The sequence below is a fragment of the Coptis chinensis genome, unplaced genomic scaffold (genome assembly GCF_015680905.1).
Source record: "Coptis chinensis isolate HL-2020 unplaced genomic scaffold, ASM1568090v1 utg1761_pilon_pilon, whole genome shotgun sequence".
NCBI lineage: Eukaryota > Viridiplantae > Streptophyta > Magnoliopsida > Ranunculales > Ranunculaceae > Coptis > Coptis chinensis.
Window position 1 is genome coordinate 447659 of NW_028238113.1, and position 24588 is coordinate 472246.

General features: G+C 37.8%; 2 protein-coding genes across 5 annotated transcripts; one reads left to right on the forward strand and one right to left on the reverse strand.

The window, feature by feature from the left end:
* The first annotated feature begins 1857 nt into the window (after nucleotides 1–1857).
* Nucleotides 1858–19481, forward strand: EMB2730 (Ribonuclease II/R family protein). 4 transcript variants are annotated; one of them, XR_015210272.1, is made up of 13 exons: nucleotides 1858–2118; nucleotides 2205–2466; nucleotides 2538–2615; nucleotides 2703–2834; nucleotides 3951–4172; nucleotides 5049–5231; nucleotides 7773–7835; nucleotides 7952–8058; nucleotides 8181–8330; nucleotides 10999–11158; nucleotides 12354–12749; nucleotides 15129–15829; nucleotides 18750–19481. XR_015210272.1 is itself a non-coding variant. In XM_086586978.1 (13 exons), exons 1-13 carry the CDS (start codon nucleotides 1913–1915, stop codon nucleotides 18867–18869), a joined length of 2304 nt encoding a protein of 767 aa, XP_086443104.1. In that variant the 5' UTR covers nucleotides 1863–1912; the 3' UTR covers nucleotides 18870–19481. The 4 variants fall into 4 exon arrangements, 2 of the variants coding, with proteins under 2 accessions (XP_086443104.1, XP_086443105.1); XR_015210273.1 differs by having other exon boundaries at nucleotides 15622–15829; XM_086586978.1 differs by having other exon boundaries at nucleotides 1863–2118; nucleotides 15605–15829.
* A 952-nt stretch (nucleotides 19482–20433) lies between these two features.
* LOC147473856 (uncharacterized) lies at nucleotides 20434–20934 on the reverse strand. The gene has a single exon (XM_086587028.1). The coding sequence runs from the start codon at nucleotides 20932–20934 to the stop codon at nucleotides 20434–20436; it is 501 nt and encodes a 166-aa protein (XP_086443154.1).
* Nucleotides 20935–24588: the final 3654 nt, after the last annotated feature.

Below are 24588 nucleotides of genomic sequence, written 5' to 3' on the forward strand. Positions count from 1 at the left end.
TCCTCGATTTCACTACGTTGTTCCATGAGAACCGGCCTTTATCTACTAGTTATGTGGTGGGAAAAAATCATTGCATTTCAAGGGACGCACATAGAGATATGCCATCTACGATATGCTTGTGCGCGTCGAAAACACAATATCAGCGAAAGACTCATCAAGGCCAAGTCCCCGGCCGACACGATCATCGGATGGCCTTTCTTCACCCAGCAAACCGTTAAACTGACGCAAAGCCCACTCATAGTCTATCGCTATTTCGGACTGGAGCAACACTTGACAGACCGTGAAAGACTTCCAGGTGTGAAGTCACCCCACAAAACGTAAAAGGCCACCAATACTTATTGGTTTTGTAGGTCGCGTCTATGATGAAAACTTTTGGAAAAGTCTGAGCCATTTTAACACCATCCGGATGGGCCCATAACAATTCCGTTATCTCATCCGTATTCATATCCTCTCTCACCTCCTTGAAATAATGGTTTTCTGCTAACAACTAACTCACGCAATCTCTGCATTTGCGAGCGACCGTTCATATCCAATGTCCTCACCTTGTGCCTGGCATTGTAGACTTGATATATGCTAGATAGGTTATCAGGAAACCTATGTCTGATGGACTTCAAAACTTCTTTAGGCTTAACTCCATTTTGAGTCATCTCTAACAAGAACTCGAATTGTGGAACAGTCAGTCGAGTAGCAAATGCATGTCCTTCAAGGGTGTTCGCTAATGGATGGTTGTGAACATTATTAAGAACGACAATTTTCCAACTATCGACAGTGCCGCGTTGGAAAATACATCTTAACTTAAATGGACATCCACGTTTCATGGTTCCCGTATTTCTCTTATTAACTTTCTCTGCTTTTTTGTGTGAACGATACACGCCCGAACTCTCGCAATCTAAATCCAAATTTGGTACTTTCGGTTCTGTTAGCATTCTCGCGACTTCCCAATTACCACAACCATATTACATTGTTTTCCCGAAAGCTTGCCCAACCAATTACGTCACTACATGTATGAAATACCTTAAGATATGAAAGAAAACAACAATCAATAAACTAATATAATTTCATTTAGAAAATAAAAACAAGTGAAAACAATGCCTACTATGTACCTCTTCCGTAGTAAATATTTCTGTTGTATCAATTGAAAGCAGTTGAACATCATCAACGTCATTCGAGTTTTCAGAGTTCTCGAAACGCACCGGAGGATCCTAAATAAAGAACAGTTGTTAATTGATGTTTGGCTTAAGTACCAAATGCCACAAACGACATGGCCACACCGTTTGGGACCTAGTCCAAACGGTGGGGGTCCAAACGGTCGCCATTTCGCTTTTAGACTAACTTCAAATGGTGTGGCCACACACGCTTCAAGTCGCAAAAAACGGACAAATCGTTTTTCCGAATTCAAATCCTAAACGACATGGCCACATCGTTTTGGACATCGAACGCACGGTGGCGACGAGACCGTTGGTGTGAAATACAAACGACCTAGCCGCGTCGTTTAATTACTACATGCATAATTATTACATGTATAATCACTGTACACATCAATAATGTCTACATGCATAATTATTACATGTATAATCACTGTACATATCAATAATTCCTACATGGTTGGGCTCTTCCATTAGTGTTTAGTGTTAGGATTTAAGGGTTTAAGGGTTTATGGTTTTTGATGGTGGAAGAGAAGATAATAGAAGAGAAAGACTGAAAAGGTTGTAACAAGTCAAATTCACTTTGGTTTGGGGTCTGCCCAACACAAAACAACTTTTGGTACAAATGACACATTTGTAATAAGTGTTTTAGTTTTTGGGGTCTGTCCTATACCCATATGGGTCCGGCAGTAACAAGTACATAAATTAAACACCCTTACACCCCTATCTTCTCAAAAAAAAGTTTTCTCTCGTCAATTCATCTTATTATGGCAGTTCGTGCAGCTAATAGTTGCTCCATCTTCCGTACTTGTCCCTTCCACCTTTTCAAACCATCAAAACTCCCCCGCCTCAACAACTCTACCATTTCTCTATTAAGGTCAAATAGGGAAATTCATAGCCTAGTCGATAGTGTTATCCAAGAACTGAATGAAATTAAACAATCAAAAAAACTCCGCTCTACTACTTCTCTCAAGTAAGCCCACGCATATTTACTCATTATTATGTATATATATATATATATTTTTAACACTAAAGTGAATGCGAATTTTACTATGGCAGAATGGGAGTAGTGACCAAGTCCGGGGAAATAGTTAAAGAGAAGCTAAAAAAAGGACGGCTACTAGAATTCAAAAAAGACTCTGAAAGAACGTTGTTAGGTGTTGCTTTAAAACCTGATGGAAAAAAAAACTGGATGGTCACTGATCAGAATGGTGTCACGTCATCTATTAAGCCACAACAAGTTACATATATTATTCCTGGTGTCCAAAGTTTTGAGCATACTGAGATATCCGAATTTGTTCGTAAAGCTGACCAGACTTTGGTATGTACGTTGTTCGTTTAACAAGTGCTGTGAATGATTTGTTGTTGATATTGGTAAAGATTTTTGTGTAGGACCCAACCTTACTTGAGTTTGCGTGGGCTGAGCTTTTAGAAAAGAATCGGTCAGTGACTACTGAAGAGTTGGCAGAGGTAAATTTGTGGGGTGGCACGAAACTATGTATTGTTTTATTGTTTTTTATTTATTAGTTGAAGATGTTTTGTTATTCTAAATGGCAGATTATTTTTGGTAGCATGGATGCAGTGGAAAGCTACTGTGCACATGTGTTGTTATCAAAAGACAATGTTTATTTCAGTGTAGTGGAGACTAAAGGGTTTCGTTCTGTTTATGGACCTCGTCCCTCCGGACAGGTATGTATTTAACATTTATATTCTTTTTTAGTGATCGGCAAATTGTATTACTACTATTATATTTGTATATGAAATATTATGAGATATCCAACAACTGAAAGAACTCGATGGCCTCCCATTATCCACAAAGTACTTAAAAGGTATTTTGAAGGTCTCCTTCTGCATTTTGGACCAAAACAGTTAAGAGGACTTGCTAGCGACTACCTCCAATGGTGCCACTACACTTTTGAATATGTTCCTTTTCTGTGAAAAACGAGTTCATTCATATGAGGTTATCATTGTTATCCATGTTGGGTATAAGCATATGAAATTTTTTTTTAGAAGGCCCATCTGTAGTTGGATTGCCTTCTTTAGACAGTGCATCCCCACAACTTGGGATTGCATGCAATATATCATCTGGTTTAAGGTACCGCCCAATTGCAAAAATATTATGGATGCTAAAGTTCAGTGAAAAGTATTATTACATGATATGCAAAAGGGACAAAGAAGAATTCCAGAGAACATTGGAGTTGATCCACACATCTATCATCAATATATCTCTTCAATCTCTACCAACCTAAGGACATCTAGTAGTGGAGCAAAATACCACAAGAACATCTCACTTGTTTGCAAAGTGATGCTCTCAAAAGAATCATTTCAATCTTGTCTCCTTTTTTTTTGAAGACTTACTCTTAGCTCTGTTTTTTCAGAATAAAAATTTTACTTTTTTTCTTCTCAATGCTTTCCAAGGTGTACAACTGACTAGCATACCTAGTCATACAACTCATACCTAATTCATTCCTATCTGTGCACTTACGCATAATATTAGGAACTTTTTCATGGTTATAGAAGGTAACTCACTATCAGTTTGGATCTCAGTTTTGGTTTTACGATATTCCCTTTTGTTTGGAAATCTGTTGTCTCCTAGTGGAAACATTGTCTTTGAAAGACATTTGAAAATGTTGTCGCTTTGAGACAGTTCCTATGATTTACATTGTGCTTTGAGATCCTAAATGCACCAATATGAAATATTCTACTGCACATGTAACTCAAGTTTTATTGTTTGGTTAGCCTCTGCATTCACTTATTATCTTTGCGCTTCCTAAAAGGTGCATGTTGACTTGCTTTATAAAATAGGTAGAAGAACTTCTGAGTTGGCGAGCTGCAAAAGAAAGCGTGGAAAAGGAACTTGAGGAGTTTGTACGGTTACTGATATCTGTTAAGTCGATGCCCCGACATTCTAAACCTCCCAAAGGGTCATGGACAGCTGAAGAGAAAACGTGGCAGAGAATGCAGTCTCTTGAAGCGTTTGCTATTGATGCATGCAAAAGTGATGAGCAAAAGAGAACTGCTGGAATGGTAAGCTTCGGTCAATTCACATGCTTGTGCTGAACACAAGTTTAATAAGTTAAATTGACGAACATGGTAGTCACGTGAGTGCATCTGGAAGGGATGCTATTGTATATTAGTATCAGTGTTCTAAAAAACGGTCTAGGCGGCCTTCTAGGCGCGAGGCGGTGCCCAACCTTCTCGCCTGGGCCTAAAATCGGTTACAAAACAGGGAGCCGATTAGGCGGTTGAGACGGACTGACTAGGCAGGCTAGGCAGACTAATCGGTCTAGACTTTTTTATTTATTTATACTGTATATATATTTTAAACTTGGTGAAAAGGACCGAGAAGGCTTAAGATTTGAATATGGGTTTAAAAGACTAAACCCCAATCAAACTTAAACGGAGAAAGCCCTTTACAAGTTAAAAGATCAAAATATATCATATTTTTCAGTTCTCAAAATATATCATATGCATCTCTTCATCACTCTCAAATTATATAATATACTTCAGTTCTCTCTTTTCTCTCTCAACTCAAGCAGTTCACTTGTCATCTTCTTCAACTCTTATGCCTTTTTTTAAGAAGTACTTTTGATTGTGTTTAATATGTGAATTATTGTAAATGTTTAAAATTTAAATGATTGTAAATATGTAGAGTTTGATAAGGAGTGGGTGTGTCACTATACATTATATATACATTATGAAAAAAAACTGCCTAGCGCTTAGTCCGTCTAGGCGCAGCCTAGAAGGCCTAGGTGCTAGGCACTTTCCTACCGTCTGACTACCGCTTAGCCTTTTTTAGAACACTGATTAGTATAGTACATTGTACTGCTATCCTGCCCTTTTAAACTTCTGATATTATTGTCCACTTATTACTTTTACTTATATGTGTTTCTGTTCTCATAGATCCTCAAGGCAATGGGACTTCCTAAGTTGTCGTCTTCTGCAGTAAATCTTCTCATTGAAGTTGGCTATTTTCCTGTCCACGTCAATCTTGATCTCTTAAAGCTCAATACACAAACTGAGTTTTCTGATCAGTTACTATCTGCTGCTGAGAACCTTCTGGCAGTTTCAGTTGATCTAGATGAGGTAAATGATCCTTACAGTTGCATTATTACAAAAAATTTAAGGTTTTTCACTCACTGCTACAATTAATTTTCTGAAGTTTCCAACCTGTTTTCAGAAATAATGTTTCACTATGATAAGATTGCGTAATTGCGAGTATAGAAAGATAAAGAGTCATTTACGTGGGAGACCCCATAGTTGCTCAAAAAATTATAGTTTCTCTCCTGAAGTAGTGAAAACTCTCAAGGGACCCAAAGTTTGTAACAGTATACAGATTCTCCCCTAGCTTTGTGATTGTTTACAAATATTCCCCTCTTGTAGTGTCTATATGCTCCAAACCTCCTGAATATACCAAATGGTTCCAGTAACTAACTCCATCGGTCTCGAAAGCAATTCCGTTGTTCAGTTGCAAAGGTAAAATTGATCAAGTACTAAGTTGATTAGGGAGTTATAATATCTAAGTATTATCAAGAATACTTTGGTGGATGTCCACACAAATGTTGTTCTGAAACACACTCCAGTGTCCACCTCCTCAAAATTTATTTTCTCAAAAAGGAAAGAAAAAATGGACAATTGACACATCTTTTTTCAGCAATGTCAACATACATTGAATTGGGACTTATTGGAGATAGAATATAAGCCTTTGGAAAGTTTGAAGCATAACCTTTCACTTGTATCAGAACATAAATGGACTTCTAAGATTTTGCCATGTGCTCTGTTAGAAAATACAAGGTTATTATAGTAATTGTTGTTAGTATTATAATTTAGTTTAGTTAGGAGTCTTAGGTGATCTCCCTGTATATGGATGTAACTCTCGTATGAGAAAAACAATGCATTATGATAGCAAAATCTTAAATCTTTTTCTTCCCATTTTCTTCTCTTGAAATGTTATGTTATATTCTTCTCCTGATTAAACTTACTCAAAGCCTGAAAGATGTGTCGGAAGATATCATCCTGTAAAGCTGGTTTTGACAAAACTTTTATGTAGATAATTACATTATTGGCGTCACTTTGATGTGATACAATTTCCAAACATAAAATTAAAACACCTGATGCCCTTAACCCACACTTTGTTTAGAAATTCGGAATTGAGGTAAAGGATTAAGGGATTGTTGGCTATTTTCATTGTTTTTTTAAAAGAAGAAAAGAAAAAACATAAGCTCAATATATATAGGCTGTTTCTTCCACCCCAAGCAACTAGGTGTTAGAAAAATGAAGCTTGAACGTTCGCTGCGCCACTTGAGTATTCTCATCGCCTACACCTCTATGAAGACTTGTTTTCTCTCTTGTCCACCTATGCTGCTACATCACTTTTCACCAGGTCTGAAGGCTATCATCACCACCCCCTGAAAGGCAATCGAACATGGAGACGTAAACAACTCGTTAGAACGTAGTCCGAAGTCTTTACCTGGCGAAAGGGATTCATAATTACACAAATGAAAACTCCCCAGACGACTCTGGTGGGGTTTGAACTTGCAACCTCCCCCGTGAGAAGGGTGCACAACCATTTAAGCTACAAGCTCATGTGCAATTCTTGGCTATCATTGACATAAAATACAACTCATGAAGAAACTTTGAAAAAGATCATACTTTCAAGTCTTTAACCTTCTTTCTGATGAACAAGAACAAGTTCGGAGAACTTTCAAATTCTAACATGCAAATTCCATTTTGTATTGGTATTGTGAAGGTTTTTTAGCATGTGGACCCTATCTCAGGGGAGAATCTGTAAAAGAACTCTAAAGGTTGGGGACAATCTATAAAGGGGAGGGATAGAGCCACTCCCGAGCCACTCCATCAACTTGTAAATTGAATTAAGACCCGATTTTTTGTGAATATGATCTTCTCACATTGGATATCATGCCCACAAAATTTCATCATATTTGGATATGCCTAATCTTGCGAAAACTAGCGTTCAATTTTGAACGTTTATTTAACGGTCCAGAATTTTCCGATTTCATAATAGCGTTCGATTAGATTAGACATATTTGAATGAGCCGAAATTTGGTTGGCATGTTATTCATGGTGGGGAGATCATATTTACAAAATATCACCCCTTAATTCAACTGGTAGGATGAGATATGATTTTGTACGTTTTGGGAGTGGCTCTATCCCTCCCTATCTGTAAATTATCACCATTTAACAACTTTAGGGTCCTCGGAATGTTGTTAGTATTTTAGTGGAGAATCTGTAATTTGTAAGCAACTTCGGGGTCTCCCATGTAAATGATTCTAAGATAAATGATAACGATATACTACTAAAATGCTTCGACAAGAAGCCAAAGCTATTGGTAATATTTTGGTATAGGGTAGGATTCAAGAAATTATCTCAACCGAGTGAGGTTCTCTTAGCAACGTGGTTTTTTTTCCCATTCCTATAGAAAAACCAACTGAATTTAACCTTGTCTTGTCGACATTTTATTTATTTATTTATTTTTTCCCGATATTTTTTGTTGCTTCTTTCCTTGCCACTTTGTTTATTTACTGAAGCTCAAGTTCGGAGCTTCACGATCGTCGAACTAAAGACCATTTAAATATCCTTGTGTTCATATTGTTCTGCTCGTGTCAGATGGACAGAAAGGACCTAACACACTTGAAAGTCTATGCAATAGATGTTGATGAAGCTGATGAGGTAAAGGTCACTCATTCTTGTAACAGTTGCAACTTGCAACTAGATGGGGGGTCGTTGTTTAAAATTCTGATTTTTGATGCATCCTAATTGTGGAAATTATAATGGGAAAAATGCAGCTTGATGATGCCTTGAGTGCAACTAGGCTGCAGGATGGGCGGATCAAAGTTTGGATTCATGTTGCTGATCCAACTAGCTTAATCCATCCCGGGGGTGAAATTGACCGGTGATTTTACTTTTTCTATGCACTGTATTTCAGCCTCCCCCCCCGCCTAATCCGTTTTTGACAGCGCTTAGTGGTAAAATGAAATCCTTGGCTATTTTAACCAATTTTTTTATGGTGTGTAGAGAGGCATTGAGAAGAGGGACCTCTATTTTCTTGCCCTCTGCTACTTATCCTATGTTTCCAGAGAGACTTGCCATGGAGGGCATGAGCTTGAAACAAGGAAAGCTTTCCCGTGCAGTCACAGTATCTGTTATACTGCACCCTGATGGCAGGTTGGTTCTAAATGTCAAGTTGATTATTTATTTTGGAACAGTCTCCTCGATTATAAGATCTTCAGCTTGAGGTTTATGATCTTTTGTTGTTTATAGACTATAATATGCAGTAGATGTTTACAGAAATTGGTTGATGGAGCCATTCACATTGGTCAAATAGAGTGAAAAAGGCCAAGACATAAGTTGACTATGTCATCCGGCCTCAGATGGCTTAATGATTTTTTACGATTATGTTGAAAACTGGAAAATGTTCAAAAAGTTACAAAATAAGATTGGTGATTCAAGCCAGCTGAGTTGGTTGACTCATCAGAAGACTTTCACATCATGTACTTTGAGTCGCCCGTCTTTTGAAAAATTGCAACCAGCAAGAATGCCAACATAAACTAGCTGGGCAAACTGTTGGTTTTCGTCAATGGTTTTTGATCAGTAAAATTAAATATTAGTAATGTTGAAGCACACTACATCCTGAAGAGGAATTATTGAGCATGTGCATGGATATAAACACATCCGAACCTAGGTTGGCACCTATGATGCCTGGATACAGACACACTTACTGACATGACGACGCAGTTGTGTGGATAACGAGAAATATGAGGATATGGATATGGGTTTGGGTATCTATTTTATTATCAGATTTTGTCATAAAACAGGTGTATAATATATTTATTTTGTCCAATGGCCCCTTTATAAGCTATAACATTCAACAAAATTTAAACCTTTCACAATGGGCCTAAAATCTCCAATGAGTGTAGTTTATCACAGTAAACTCTTTTCTCCTGATTTTTCTTCTTCTTTCAATTTATTTTTTCCTGGTGAGAGAGAACTGAGGGCTGTCATTTTGAGTTTTGGGGGGCCAAGGCAGGCTTGAAAAACGGGGCCCTGTATAATGAAAAGTTAGAAAGTTCAATACACATCTGTGCAGTTTTGTAGTTCTGTAACTGAGTGGATAAGGTCTTAGGGGTAAATACAGAAGTGATGACCAAGAGTAGTGTTCTGGCTTTGGGAAGGTGAAACGCCGAAACCACAGGCAGAGCTGAAAGAGGAAAGAAAGAATTAATTAGGAAAGAAGTACCTCCTGTCCTTGTTCTGACCTGGAATATTTATAGACATTTTCAGCTGTTCAGGTGACTAGGCACATGATAGTAGGTCGGTTAAGGAAACAGCTACCATGCTCCTTGGCCTACTTACTATCAGGTGGTCCCTGCTATCTCTGTGTTTCATTTGTGGACACGTGTTATAGCAAGGCGCCTTCTTGTGAACGATGGTGCGCCTTGCTGGTGTCCGGACGCATGGTTTAGCATTTCGTGATCCTCCATACCACTTTTTTTAGTCAATACCACCCAATTTGCCAGTTTAAGAAGGCGCGCTTAGAGCCGGCTCTGAGATTGTGGGGGCCCTAGGCCAGCTATGAAATTGGGCCCTTGTAAAAGCCCAAATATACTTACGAAAAATATCATATGCAGAATTAAAGGGTAAGAATATGTTATGTAGACTTTTGTAGCATCAGAATGTGTGTGGTCCAGCGGTAATGGCCTTGGTTTTCTTAGAATTACCCCAAGTTCGACTCCTGCAATGCTAGTTTTGCATACAAAAAAATTGAAAGGTACCTGAATGGAGGCCCTTTTACTGGGTTATACTGTGGGGACCCTAGGTGCCTGCCTAGGTAGACTACCCATCAGAGCCGGCCCTGCACACTTTATCAAGGTGCGGATTATTTTCCCATATCTACAAGTTCTAAGTAATGGATTTTATGATCGAGTTCTGACTGTTGTAAAGAATTAACTCAGGCTTACTTGGAGGTACATGAGTTGTAAGTGTTCAGTGTCTGTTTGGGGGCCTTTTATCTGGACCTAAACTTGGGGACCTAAGCGGTAGCCTATGGAGACTGCCCCCCAGAGCTGGCCCTGAGAGATGTATGCTACCAGTATCCAATGGGTGTTGATTTCGTGTTCCGCATACGACGACCAAGGAGACGTATCTGGGCGCCATAGGTTGGCACCCATTCTCCAATCATCCTTTGCCATCCCAGCTCCTGGCCCATTAGCAACGCAGTAAGATAGCATAACATTAAATTTGGACTTCGAATTCAAAACTAATAGGTGAAGAGTGGAGAGCCTAGGAAGTTAAATACTTTTACGTAAGGCTTATCCGTGTAGGGGACTAAATATCTCAACACGCCACCTCACTTATGGCGTCACTTGGGCCTAACACATGGACAATAACATCTTGGCCTCTTGGGTGACGTGCGGTAAACAACAGGCCCAAAGGGCCAAACACAATAGCCCGCTTTGATACCATATTAAATTTTGACATCTACCTTGAAACCAATTGGTGATGAGTGATGAGTGATGAGGCCCAGGAGTTATATATTTCTATGCAAGGCTTTAGATATCCCATGTGGGAGACTAAACATCAACATCCCAAAATTAAACAAGAGGGTCCCCATACAATAAAAGAGTTAAAACCAATATTACATCACTATGTAGTCCACGAAAGCGCCACCTATTTTGCTCTATCCAAAAGCACCTCTCTTTTTTTTTTGTCGCAAGGAGAGTTGCAGTTCCGTGATGGCTCCAATTTTCATTTGAATGGTTGTTTGTACAAATGTGATTGAAGCGTCTGAAATGTGAAGACATTGTTCTCTGACTTGAGTATGTGACAATAACAGTATTGCGGAGTATGAGGTAGTTAACTCAATCATCAGACCTACCTACATGTTAACTTACGAGAGTGCAAATGAGTTGCTGCATATGAACCTGGTAGAGGAAGCTGAGCTTAGACTTCTGTCTGAGGCTGCTGCGCTCCGGTTACAATGGCGTCGCCAACAGGTCAAGTTGAAGTATTACATTCCCATGTTTATATTTCTTTTTATGTTTTTGCAAAACATTTGAGCATATATGAATAATTTGTGGTAATGTTATTTAGTGTTACGAGAGGGATTTGTTACAATTACTCCTTAAAGCATGATACTCAGTCCTACAAGTAGTGTAGGAGTTAATCTAATCAAGCCATTATGCCCTGTACATATATTCTATGACTGTTACAGACTGAGGCCTAGTAGTACTCCAAACTGAAACTCCCATTGCCAACCCAGAACCCTTCTTTGTTGCTGCATTGGCTGCAAAGTTGGTTTCTCTCCCTGTGTGAGTGATTTTCCAGCACGTTGTGCCATCTTGCTCAACACTTCTTTGGAATTGTCTGCATGTTTAAAGCTTGTACAATTTCCTTTGAATCTATTGCTATCCAGACCCTCAGCCAGTTCATCTCACATGCTACTTCCATTTCCAATGTGACTTCCTCGCAATCTGCATTGAGGTTTGTTACTATCCCCAGTCCTTGTGCTAGAACATCTAAGACAGTTGACTTATGATCTCTAAAGATAAAGTACCAGGGTTTCCCATGCTAGAACTGTCACAGTTTACTTTCACCACATTGATCTCAGGTGGTAATGGTTCCCAAGAGATCTCCCTAATTTCAATGATGCATTTGCTATTTCCTGTTCTTGTACTGAGTTTTATATTTATTCAGTCATCAACTGGGTTGTGATCTTCGTGTCTTGTAAAAATGCAAAGCCTGACCTTCTCTTGGGTGTAAGCTTTGTCCTCAAAGACTATCTTGTTCCTAGAATTCCATATTTAGACATGTGCATAATTGCTGCAGACCATGCCTATTTATTGAGTTTAATTTGTTGACCTTCTTCAAACGAAGTCAGATTCGGCCTTTGATTATACATCATGATTACTAAAGTAATACAATGTTTGATTATGTGACATTTCTTCCCTTTTTTTTCCTTAAAAAGAATGGGAATATGTGACTCTTTTATGTTATTTGAGTCTATACTTACTACAAGTCTTAAAATTGTGTTTCTCATCAACCAAATAAGACTGGAGTGACCAAATTTAATTCTTTATCAAGTAATAGGTATGCAAATAATGGTTATTTCTTTCTTCTCTTGAATGTAATATTTGAATGCATGCACATTATTGCTAACAGATATGTGCTAACTAGTTTCAAATCGTGCAGGGTGCGATAGATACAGCGACCATAGAAGCACGCATCAAAGTTGCTAATCCTGATGATCCAGAGCCTTCCATCAATTTGTATGTTGAAAATCAAGCAGAACCTTCAATGCGGCTTGTCTCGGAGATGATGATACTATGTGGGGAAACCATAGCTACTTTTGGTTCCTTTAATAGCATTCCTTTACCCTACAGAGGGCAGCCCCAATCAAGCATTGATCCAATGACATTTGCCCATCTTCCTGAAGGACCAGTCAGGAGCTCTGCATTAGTCAAAATAATGCGTGCAGCGGTAATGGATTTCAGGAAACCCATACGTCATGGAGTCATGGGCATTCCTGGTTATGTACAGTTTACTTCTCCCATCCGTAGATATGTTGATCTTCTTGCTCATTACCAGGTACTTTGTTTCTTCAGTTTATTCTATTAGAAGTTAGTGTCACTTTAAATAGATTACTCTCAGTAATAGTAAGAAACCAACAGATTTGTGACATGTCATCAATCCTTAACATAGGTAACTAAATGTGTGGGCATGATGTTAGAAGTCCTTTTCAAGTATTGCATGTAACAGGAAAGGTTTCCATTTCTCAAACAGATTTAGTTTCTTTTAAGGAACTGTTTCTTTTGGTGCATGTTCGAGGCTACGCAGTTAAAATTGGTCTTTAGAAGTAATCGGTCTAGGAGCGATATGCGATTAATCGGTGATTAACCGGCGATTTAATTGGTCAATCAGTTTTATATTATTATATAATTATACAATTATTTTTAGCTTCAAAATATAGAAATATAGAATAGCTGCTTACCCATAATCATCATAACTTAACTATTGAAACAAATTAAAAAATTGAGACCCTACGTACCCACCCAATTGTCCCTTACTTTTCTTACAACAAATTAAATAAAACATAAACAGATCCATAAAAACAAACGCCCAAATCACAAAACGTGAAAAATAAACAAAGTTATCAGGATGAAGATAGACTTTTTATCTCTAAACAAAAGAATAACACCAGCTTCATCATGAGATTTAGTAACACCATTGATTCACAAGCTTTAAGAAGCTCAGAACATCCAATCACTTCATCTCCTTCAATAATCAATACCGAGTTTCTTCTTCAATGCTTCTACATTCACCAACCTCTTTCAGAAAACGATATCTCTTCTCGATCCCCCATTACCTTTCACTTCTTCTTCTTGTGAAGTAGAGAAGAAAGAAGGTGGGCGGAAACGGAAAGTGTTGTGCAATAATCTAGCTGTTGGTTATTTCAATTTCCAGTCTTTCCGTTTTGTTTTTTGGATTTATTCAGGATTGAAGATGGTACAGGTACAACAAATGGGTTTTTCTTCGTAAGTGGTTGGTAAGGGTTGGGTTCCGATAATATCGGTGAATTTTTTTGCCGATTTATCCGAGAAATCGGTGTTCTCAGTCGATATCACCGATAAAATCGCTCACTGAGTCATTACTGAGAAATCGGAAAAATTCATATCGCTCCACCCCCGATATGCGATTTCTCACCGATTAAATCCGATTTTAACTGCTTAGTGTTCGACATAGGTAGTTTTGATGGTTACTTATTATTATTAAAACCCACCTTACCAGCAGACAGGATATTGAACCGCCATGTTTAAGAGAAATAGAGAATATATTTCTATTCGATTATAACGTACTTCATTGTCTTTGGATTAAGAGTAGCCAAAAGAGAAAATAAAAAGAAAAAAACCTACAGAAGACAAAAGAAAGAAGCCTGTGCTTTAGAACTAGAACATCTTCATGGTTACATGAAGTCAAGAATCTAAGATAAGTGGAGGCTTGATTCTCTATTTCTAACAATAGCAGCTTTGGTTTCCCAGGATCGCTTGATTTGATATCCCATGGTAGATTGATTCCTTTAGGAAAAGCATCATCCAAAGCAGTTATGAGAATCCAGTTAGGCTTGTGCTTTCTCTCCAAAGCAGCTCTTAACTTTCTGGCGAACTTCTGTTGTTGCAGAAGATTTCACAGCTGCCTCTATGTCCGCCTCAACACATAAATTTTCCCAACCTAGTCCAGTGCTTTTGCATGTGAATCAGCAATGTAGCTGGTAATTGTGGCCAACCTCCTTTTTTGGTGCCTATCACTGTGCCTGCATATGCCCTGAGTGAGGTTCCCCATCAAACAATACCTGGATTCCCTCAAGATGATCCATCGGTGTTAATCTTGATAATACCTGGAGGGGGGGCTGCCCCATAGCATATGACGTTTGGAGGTGCTTCTCTGAGCTGCTTTTGCAGTCCCAACTCTTGATGAGCGGTGTTTATTTTTAGTTCTAGATGCATCAGTTTTATACTTATTAGATTGTGATGAAAGAAATAAAATAAATCAGCAAAAAAGAGAAAATAGAAGAAAGTAAAAGAAGAGATTATAGAAACAGAATGTGTAGGAGAAGACTGGGTTTAGTCAATTACCCAACCTTGTATGATTTGATAAAATGTACATTGTTATAATCTGTACATTGTTACCATACTACATTGTCGTGAGAAATGAAATATTCATGGCATTGATTCCTCATCTAAAACACATACAAATTTGAAGCATATGTCTAATACACTTTTGATTGTTTGTGGAATTTTCATTTTCTACCCTGGTCAATGCATTCCTCTTTACAAATAATGGGAAAAAATCTTAGAAATATGTTCTAAATTAAATAAAACAACTATTTAAATTCTTGCACTCTTCAGAATTAGAGCCTCTTATCTGTTTTCCTGAGAAAAAGGACACAAAAAATATTTTTTTTGATAGGATTGGCATAGGAACTCATTCCAAAAAATGCAGTGAAGTGTCCACACGAGCAAACAGTCTGGTCAACCCAAATACACAGATATGTTCTTCTTTTTTTGCCCCTATATTTTTATTATTTTTTGTTTATTTTAACGAGCTTTACCCTACTGCGCTTGTCCTTATTGTCTCTGTTATTTAACTTTTTGTCCTTTTTGGGTGATTAGCACCTTATTGTATAGTGATAGCTTTGTTATTTGTAGTCCTCATAGTATCAGTCCCTACTGTGTGAAGTGCTTAATTTGTATATCCTATCTATTGATGGCTTAGAAACCAAATTTCATCTGTTGAATCAATTATCTGAGTAATGTTATTCTTGGATGAAAATTTATACGAAGGCAATTGGCTGTTCCTGGAGTTTAGCTATATCTTTTCAACATCTTGATCTCTTGATCATGCATATTTTTCTTGGTTTCAAGTGCTTAATCCTATACTTACAGGTGAAATCTTTTCTTAGAGGTGATTCTCTTCCGTTCTCAGCTGGTCAGTTGGAAGGTATGGCATCATTACTAAACATGCATATGAGATTATCAAAAAGCCTTTCCAATAGCAGTCAGCGATATTGGTTATTGGAGTTCCTGAGAAGACAGCCCAAGGAAAAGAAATTTCGGGCACTGATCCTCCGATTTATCAAAGATCGGGTGGCGGCTTTACTTTTGGTAGAGGTAAGGACATTGCATTCCTTTTGGCGTATGCATTTGACCATGATTGATCTATCTCCATTATATTTATTTCATGTTTGCAAATTGTATCACAAAATGGGATCTGTTTCTAGTTATATCCATACCGTCAACGGGCTAATATCTTCAACAAATTCAAAGTCCTGTCAATACATAAGACATCCTTACGAAACATAAGCACTGATTGGTAACAGGATGTGAGCTTTATTTTAATTGGTAACAGAATGTGAACCTTTTTCCTCTTTGTCATCTGTAACAAAAATGTACAAAGTTGAATAATCAGTACAAATAAATTGATCAAAACTGTAGAATACTGTTTTTTTTCATTCTCTCTTTATCACAACACTATGGATGGATTTACATTGAATTGTTGGTTCCAATTAGTGGCAGTGAAAGGTTGTGTTGGTTGGCGCAAGTCTTGATCCAATGAGTGGAGAAAGGATTTGGGTTGCTGGCCTATGTGATTAGGATGTTTAACATTCTTGACAAAGTGTTATGATGCTCAAAAGAGAAACCAAATATAATTACTCCACAATTTCCAAATTCCAGACAAACCTCGTTGTCTGGTTTAAGGCTTCTTCCGTAAAGATCCTGCTTGAAATATTTTTTTTAGACTCCACTTTGGCTAAAATGTTCCTGTCTTTTAATGTGATGCTTACTCGGAGTTCAGAATTTTTGGCCATCAACCCCTAGGAACGGGTATTAGAGGCTTTATGGTTTGGAGATCGAGGGTTGGATCCTTATGTTTGTTCACAATTCTCGGATTTCACACTTTAGGTTGTTAGGTATAGTGTGTGATTGTATTAATTTTTTTTCTTTGGTTATGCTCACTAATCAACACATAACAAGAAAAAGGCAAGTGCATCTATTAAGAAAAGAGACCCTAGACCTTATATAAACTATAAAACCAACTTTTTTGCCACCACTGTGTGTATTGGTAATAGGGTTTTTTTTGTCTAGAAGATGTGAACTGCACGTACGAACAGGTGAATTTTGTCTATGAACACTTTTGAGTATTTTGCTTTCCATCCTTCCCTTTGACACTGAAAATCAAGGTAATACTAGCAATTGCACTCTCCAAAACGGTTTTCACATTATTTTATCTTGTTTCGGAAAATATTAGGATTGCATCCTATGTACTTTAAAGGATACAAAGATACATGAGAAAAACAAATCCAAACCATAATCAAAATGAGAAGACGATACATATCAAAAGTAACAAAACCAAAAGGGTATCAAAGCCAGAGCCTGTTACAGCTATCAAATGACCAGAGCCACTAGGGATGGTATACAAATATCAATATCAAATAACAATGACTAGAGCTCCTAAAATATGGTGAGAGCTACAATGGGATGGGACCATAAATCAAATATCAAATGTCAAAGGTCACCAATGACCGATCCCCCAAGTTGATGTTGGAAGCAATCTGAGGCAAGAGAGAAAGAAGCAGCTAGTAGGAACAAGAAGCGTTAGCTGACGAGGGAGATAGTGACACTAAACGGTTCTTATCAAAAAAAAAAAAAGACACTAAATGGTTCTTCAGGGGACCTGCAATGGTTTGCGAGAGAGAGTAAGATAGGAAACAATGTGGTGGAAGATGTGGAGTTTGAAAAGGATATGGTCCATGATAGTTTGCGTGATATGGAGAAACCAATTCCAAGGTAGTAGTTGGAGCAGAAAAGGTGGGAAGGGTGGTATCATCTTCCAGAGTTAGGTCAATGGAGGATGAGGAACAGTTCTTGGAGTTTGGAACAATGTGGAACGCAAACGTGACTAGCAGCAGGGGTAAGCTACTGAGTTTGATGGGTGAGAGAGATGCAAGAAATGAGGAGGTAGTAAAAGAAGGGTCGAGTGATGATAGTTCATATCACGAAGACCTCAAAGATGAGGAAGACGTCAACGAAGATGTGACGGTTGATCTGGAATATTCCCGCGGGGCGGGGGGAGTAATGGAGAATCCCAAGCAATGGAGGGGGGAGGTTGGAAAGGGGCCGGTGCTGGTAGTTTGGCAGTGTAGGGGTGTCAGCACCACCACTGGCCTATTTTTTGTTTTTGCATTTTTTTTAGTTTTTCCTGGTTCAGATGTTATGCATTTTGCTTCTGCTCTGTTATCCATCTTTTTTGGGACTTTTGGCTGGAGCTAGGTGGGGTAAAACATTGGTGGATGAAGGGAATTTTGTTGGTCCTTGAACAGTAGGTTGTTATTGTGCTTGGTGTTGCTTTATGGTCACATTATATCAGTATACACTATCTCTTACTTATAAAAAAAACTATCCTTTGTACTTCACACAGAGTCATAGACAACCACATACCTACAAACATTGGCTTAAGGTGTGGAGTCCATGGTTAAAATAAAGTTGATCATCCGGTTGTCTCCCTCTACCCACTTAAAGCACTTATGGTAACACAGACTGCAAGTCACATCCCTAACATTGGGTTTGTGTGAGATTTGATTTTTGTGAGATCCATGACCTCACCAATGAACCTACTATTAATTTTGGCTGATTTTGTGAAGATGATATCTCAATCATGGTGATCATCTTACCAGAAATCAGCTTGTTGATCATTACTTTGATAGACGAGTTTGTAGAGTTGTAACGCTATTGGTGTAAATTTATGCTGTGAACTCTAATACAAAATTTGACATGGTTAGAGTCCTGGAGATGTTCACGAATTGATATTAAGGGTGTTCTCCACGATGGATAACCATCTTCACCAAAAATCAGCTCTTAATTCCTTGTCTAAGGTTTACCAATGGAGCCATGGATTGTCACACATCTTATTTTATTAATACATGATCTTTAATTCGCAATAGTTTGGTTATTGAAAATGCTTAGCTTGCAGTGTTGTCTCTTTGTCAATTGAGTGGTTGATCTGTCTTGATCTCTTTATTTTTTTGTGTAGGTGGGTATGCAAGCCTCAGCTTGGGTGTCTGTTGGGAGACAGATCGGCGATGAAGTGGACGTCAAGGTGGAAGAAGCTCATCCACGTGACGATGTTCTTTCTATTAAAGAAGTTAGTTGAGGGATTTACGTGACATCTTCCTGGTACTCCGGCATCAAGTGGGAGCCAGATCGTCCTCCAATGAGCTTACCGAATCGGTAACCTGGAACTCTTCACATCCGATCCATGTTTTACTGACATTATAGGTCCTATGGTTTTTGTGGGTGGGAGATGGTCGGAGGCGGGGTTATACTCCTGTGGGAACTCAGAAACGACAGTGGACATTTTATGCAGTTCTGCAGATTTAGTTTGTCACCAAAGCTCCTGAGCTGAAAGATAAACCGTTCAAAGAGAGAATTTCAATGTATTCTATCAGAATCTGAGTCGGGCTACCGAGGCTAATTACTTTGTACATGCACATTTTTTGGAGCATCGCTGTTATATATCAATAGTGCTGGGCATGAGGCTTATACACGATTAACTTGGCTGACGTTGGAGTTTGTGACTGCTCCTTCCCTAATATTGGTCGGGTGTTGCTTTTGCCAAGATGGGATGCAAGTAGCCCTGCCGTTGGAGTATGTTTATTACTTATTTAGAAGAATATAATGAAGTTTTTGTTTCCAGATAACAGGACACTGTAAAACTTTTATTTTTCACCAGGAAGCAAGAAAATAATAATCGTTGAAAACTAAACACGGTATCGCCAATTCACCATATATTTTTCACTGAATTCATGTCTTCATTCACAAATTTTACAGAGAATCCTCCTCAGTAAAACACCATATTTCTGCATACAAGAATAAAGTCAATCCTGTTCTGTTGTGTGCACTTGCTTCCACATCTCAATCAGCTTCCAATGTGAGCTTACCATACTTTCTTCTGCCAACTCACAGATTTCTCTCTGCAATTCTAAACTTGGCAAACTGTACGCCAGGTTTTCAAATTAAATTGCGACTTTCTTTTTATCTTTTATATCTTTTTTTATTAAAATCTGCAGTTCATTACTCTAATAAAAGAACAGCGGAGAGGAACTCCCCGTCATACACAGTTAGTTCAGATAGACTTATTTTGCGGTTCGACTTTTTCCCCACTTGAGTTGAGAGGTTATCTGCAAACAATGCTCTTCTTTACAAAAAAAGCACTAGCATGAACCCTTGTTTTCCTTGCAAGTCATATCATTTAGCTATCACTATGATTTTCTCCTAGGTCCCTATTTTGACTCAAAACACTAAAGTGGTGACGAAAGAGAAGAGTAGAAAAGTAGTGAGAAAAAATAATGGTGATCGAGAGAATGATGATATTAGAGTACCCAAATTATCAATGGGATCAAGTTTCAAAAATACAGTTCTTTATAAATATTAGATTTTTTATTTATATATAAAGGGTAGAGATTTCTTGTAGCTCAAGTTATTGTATTTTTTTTTTCGCTTAAGAGTAATTGATTAATAAAAAAGAGAATAAAGTTACTATGTGAAAATGAATTGTGTACTTTTCCTAATCAAGAGTTTAGTAGACAAATCTAAAGTAGGTGTTATAGTGGTTCTCCAAATTTCTCATGATTGGATGTCTGTTGTCCCACCATATGCTTTCTCTGTGTATTATTGTAGCTCCATGTCTTGCACAACTGTCGGCACATAGATTTGTCTCACTCCAAATGGGAGTTACATTGATCCATGTTGTTTTCTCCTTTGGGTAGATTTGTCTCACTCCAAATGGGAGTTACATTGATCCATGTTGCTTTCTCCTTTGGGTTTTGCCAAGTAGACCTTACTCGCCAATGCATTTTATTTGATTGAAAAGCTTCGACTACAAATTTGGAATGACATTCCATCCCATTGCTATATCTCCAGCCAAGTTCCAAAGCATTTTTAATGCCTTCTACTATTGCTATCGTTTTTGCCATGTAATTGGTGGTGATGCCAAGCCTTCCAGTAGCTGCACCCATGAATTCTCCATTGTAGTTTCTGAGCACTAGACGCCATCCTAATCTCCCTGGGTTGCCCCTTGAGCAACCATCAATATTAATCTTTAAAATGCTAGGAGGAGGAAGAAGCCAGAAACATTCAAATACTTTTGCAGACTTTCTAAGCTTATGCTGAAGATTGAAGACTTTGAGAACCTTTAGATCATGTACAGAGTTATCCATGTGACTTGAGGACTCGTGATGTGCCCTTATAGCTCTTCGTAGCAGAAAACATATTTGAGTGTAGCTTAATACTTTGTTATCATAAATCACCTTGTTTATGTTTTTCCATAAACTTACCATGCTCGTGAGTGTGCAAGCCTTCCACGTGTCCAAAATGAGAGAGCTAAAGTGTTTACTCTGTTGCTAAATATCATTGAAGGATTCAACATCATGTTGTGTGTTGAATATCTCTCTTACATGTTTCCACACTTTCTTTGCCAGAGTACAATAGAATAATACATGCTCCGGCCAATATTTCTTCCTGATTATGACAGATGTAACATCTAGAAGCTAGGTGAGTTTTTCTCTTCTGAAGCTGATCATCAGTTCTCCATGTGCCAACTTCCTTGCTATACCTTGTGTCCTTGGTAAAACCTTGGAGCTCCATATGAATTTGCACCATGTCGGTTTTACTTCTTTAACTCTGATGTCTTCATGTGCTGTTGAAACAGTAAAATAGCCATTAGTAGTGGAGATCTAGATCCTTGTATACTCTTTGGAGCTATCGGGTTGCTAAAGTGTTGTGGTGTCAATGCCTACTTGATTGAGCACCTAAACCATGTTAGTGGAGAAACTCCATCTATCATCCTGAATATAATCATTGAGTCTAGCTTGCATCTTAACTATTTCTTGTCTTTCATCTTGAAAAAAGTCGCAAATATGCTTATGTATCAACCGGTTATCCTTCCATAGGTTTATAGATGTTCCATTACAAACATACCAACCAAGCAAAGGAGCAATTTCTTTAAGAGCCCACTTAATACCCATACATATAGTTAAGGTTTTGTAATTAGACGAACATCCAGTTCTGTTGATGTATTTACCTTTCATGAAAGATGACCAATCACATCCCTCTGTTAGTAAAGTTCTAGCTTGTTTCATTAGCATTGAGAGATTAATGTTTTTAAGTTTCCTTATCCCGATGCCTCCTTCCTCCAATGGCTTACATGATTTCTCTATGATACAGTGATAGCCTTCCTTTCAGGTGGGTTGCCACTCACTCCATATGAAATTTCTGATTAGAGCATCACATTATTTTATCACCCATTTTGGCCATTTATATATAGCCATGTTATGCACTAGAATACTATTATATTGAGCACTTGTCTTGCCATAACTACTCTTCCTTGAAATGATAGCATCTTACCAACCCATCCTGAAGTTTTTCTTCTAATCTTGTCTATTAGAAGAGCTAGTGCAGCTTTAGTCACTCTTCCCATAACTTAAGGTACTCCAAGATACTTTTCTAGAAGGGTGCCTTTTCTGATGTTTAGGGTCACCTAGATTAAGTCTCTCCTTCTGTTGTTCATTGGGCTAAGAAAAACCTTGAATTTGTCATTGATTATGAGTTGCCCTTAAGAGTCTTGATATATGTTAAGTAGCTTCACAAGTTGCTTGATTCATCTCATGTTAGCATTACAGAATAAAAATACATCATCCGCAAACATTAAATGTGAATGGCTACAATATTTAGCATTGACAACCATATGTAGAATTTTCCTATCTTGGACCATTTTACTTATGTTCATGCTTAAACAATCTTCAACCAAAGTAAAGAACTTGGGAGAGAAAGCGTCTCCCTGTTTAAGACCTCTCTCTGCAAAGAAATGACATATAGGATCTTCATTGAGCATGATAGACATAGAGTTGCTTGCAAAAGTTCCTTTAAGCCATTGAATCCATTTATCACAGAAACCTACATGATGTAGAACAACCCACAAGAAGTTCCAATCCATGGTGTCAAAGGCTTGAGAAATGTCAATCTTGATAGCAGTACTTCCTCCATATCTAGGAGTTTGTAGTTCATTGATTAACACAGAAGCTAGTCCAATGGCCTGTTGAGAATTCAGATTAGGAATGAAGCCATGCATATTATTGCTCTTTACTGATGATCTTTTCTACAATCGGACTCAACCTTGTGGCAAGAATCTTTGTGATGACTTTAAAACAAAGTTAGAGAGACAGATAGGTCTAAACGTGTTTACATGATTGGCATTCTCTTCTTTTGGAATTAATTTAAAATAATGAAACTATAATTGAAACCATATGGGAGCCGAGATTTAATGAAAAAAAAATGATGGCTCTTACAAGATCATGTTCCAATACGTCCCAGCAATGTTGAAAGAAAGAACCACTGAATCCCTCTGGTCCAGGTGAGCTATCACCATTAAGATGAAAAACAACTTACCTTCATTTCTTGCTGTGATGATAGAAGAGTGGAAATTAAAGATTGACATTGTCAGCTTCATTAGTATCTTGAGGCATATTATGAATGAGATCCCAGTTAATCTCCTGCTCGACTTTACAAAAATTTTCTGAGTAGTAGTGCTTGACTGTGAAGGCTCCAATGTCATCTTAAGTGTCTAGTGTTATCCCTTCATCGTTATTCATTTCTATGATCAAAGACTTGCTTTTATTTATGTTGGTGGTGATAAGTGCTCAAAAAATGTATTTTAACCATCAATTATATCCCTGGTTAGTCCTACTTAGTGGACTAATTATGCTTGTAAGTTAGGACTTGTGACTTTATAGGTAAAAAAGATAGAATTGCAAAAATATTGGAGTTAAAGGGGCAAAAATAAGCTATTCGAGTGTTAAAAGATCATATGGAACTCATAGACTATTATGGAGAAGGCCCAAGGTTTATAAACTTATGAAAAAAATGGACTTGGGTTTGTTTTAAAACTTATTTGGGAGTGATAGGAGTGATAGGGAATATATGGGCAAACGCCTATGGTTTGGTCTCTAAGAATGGGCGCATGCCTATGGGCTATTTTATGTCGAATTTATTATTTCCATGGGGATTTAATCGGTGAACTTTATGGTTACTTTAGTCTTTATTTGCTTATGTTTTGGACGCCTATTTAAGGCTTATTTAGGGTTTGTAAAAGACACTTATTGTTTATTCAATTTATTTGATCGACTCTTGGTTAAAGATCAACTTTTATTGATTCTCAGTTAGAGATCGATTATTCAAATTGTTTGAGAGCTAACATTTTGCTACTCCTATATTAGTTGGTAATAGAATCAACTACAGGACTGGATATGTATGATAAAGAGCACATGGCCGAACTTTCTAGGTAGGTAGCATCACTAACCCGCCATGTCGCCGCCTTTACTCGGCAGCTTGACTAGTCTTATGAGCATCAGACACCAGTAGTGGAAAACGCGTTGAAGGTAAAAAGTTTTAAAATTTCGAACTTTGTTGATGTGGTTGAAAAAAATTCAATTTTTATTTTTGAAGTTGACAAAAAATTGAATTTTGTTGATTGGGATTTAATCCCTATGCTTGATGAGGAGTCTATTGACGAGGGGATGTATTATCAAGTTGGTGATAAAAAAGAGTTTAGCGATTGGGATTTACCACCAGTTTATGATGTCTATCCATCCTGATAATGAACAATTATTTGTTTTGTGTTTTGTGGATATGAGTTTGTCTGACTTAGAGGAAATATCTAGTTGTGATGGTTTGGTGCGTTTGTTTGAAAGTTTTGCAGATCCGTTCCTCAAAGACTTTGAAGATTTATTAATGGCAAAGAATCCTTGCTTTCTTATCAGAAGATATTTGTCTGTGCACGTTGTGACCATGAGTTACTTTCGTCAAGCTATGCTAGT

Excerpts from the sequence above, each read along its gene's own strand:
- EMB2730 (XM_086586978.1), top strand. The coding sequence starts at position 1,913 with ATGGCAGTTCGTGCAGCTAATAGTTGCTCCATCTTCCGTACTTGTCCC. Across the intron at positions 2,467-2,537 it reads GTAAAGCTGACCAGACTTTG|GACCCAACCTTACTTGAGTT; the intron begins GTATGTACGTTG and ends ATTTTTGTGTAG. Across the intron at positions 8,331-10,998 it reads ATACTGCACCCTGATGGCAG|TATTGCGGAGTATGAGGTAG; the intron begins GTTGGTTCTAAA and ends TGACAATAACAG.
- LOC147473856 (XM_086587028.1), bottom strand. The coding sequence starts at position 20,934 with ATGGATAACTCTGTACATGATCTAAAGGTTCTCAAAGTCTTCAATCTT.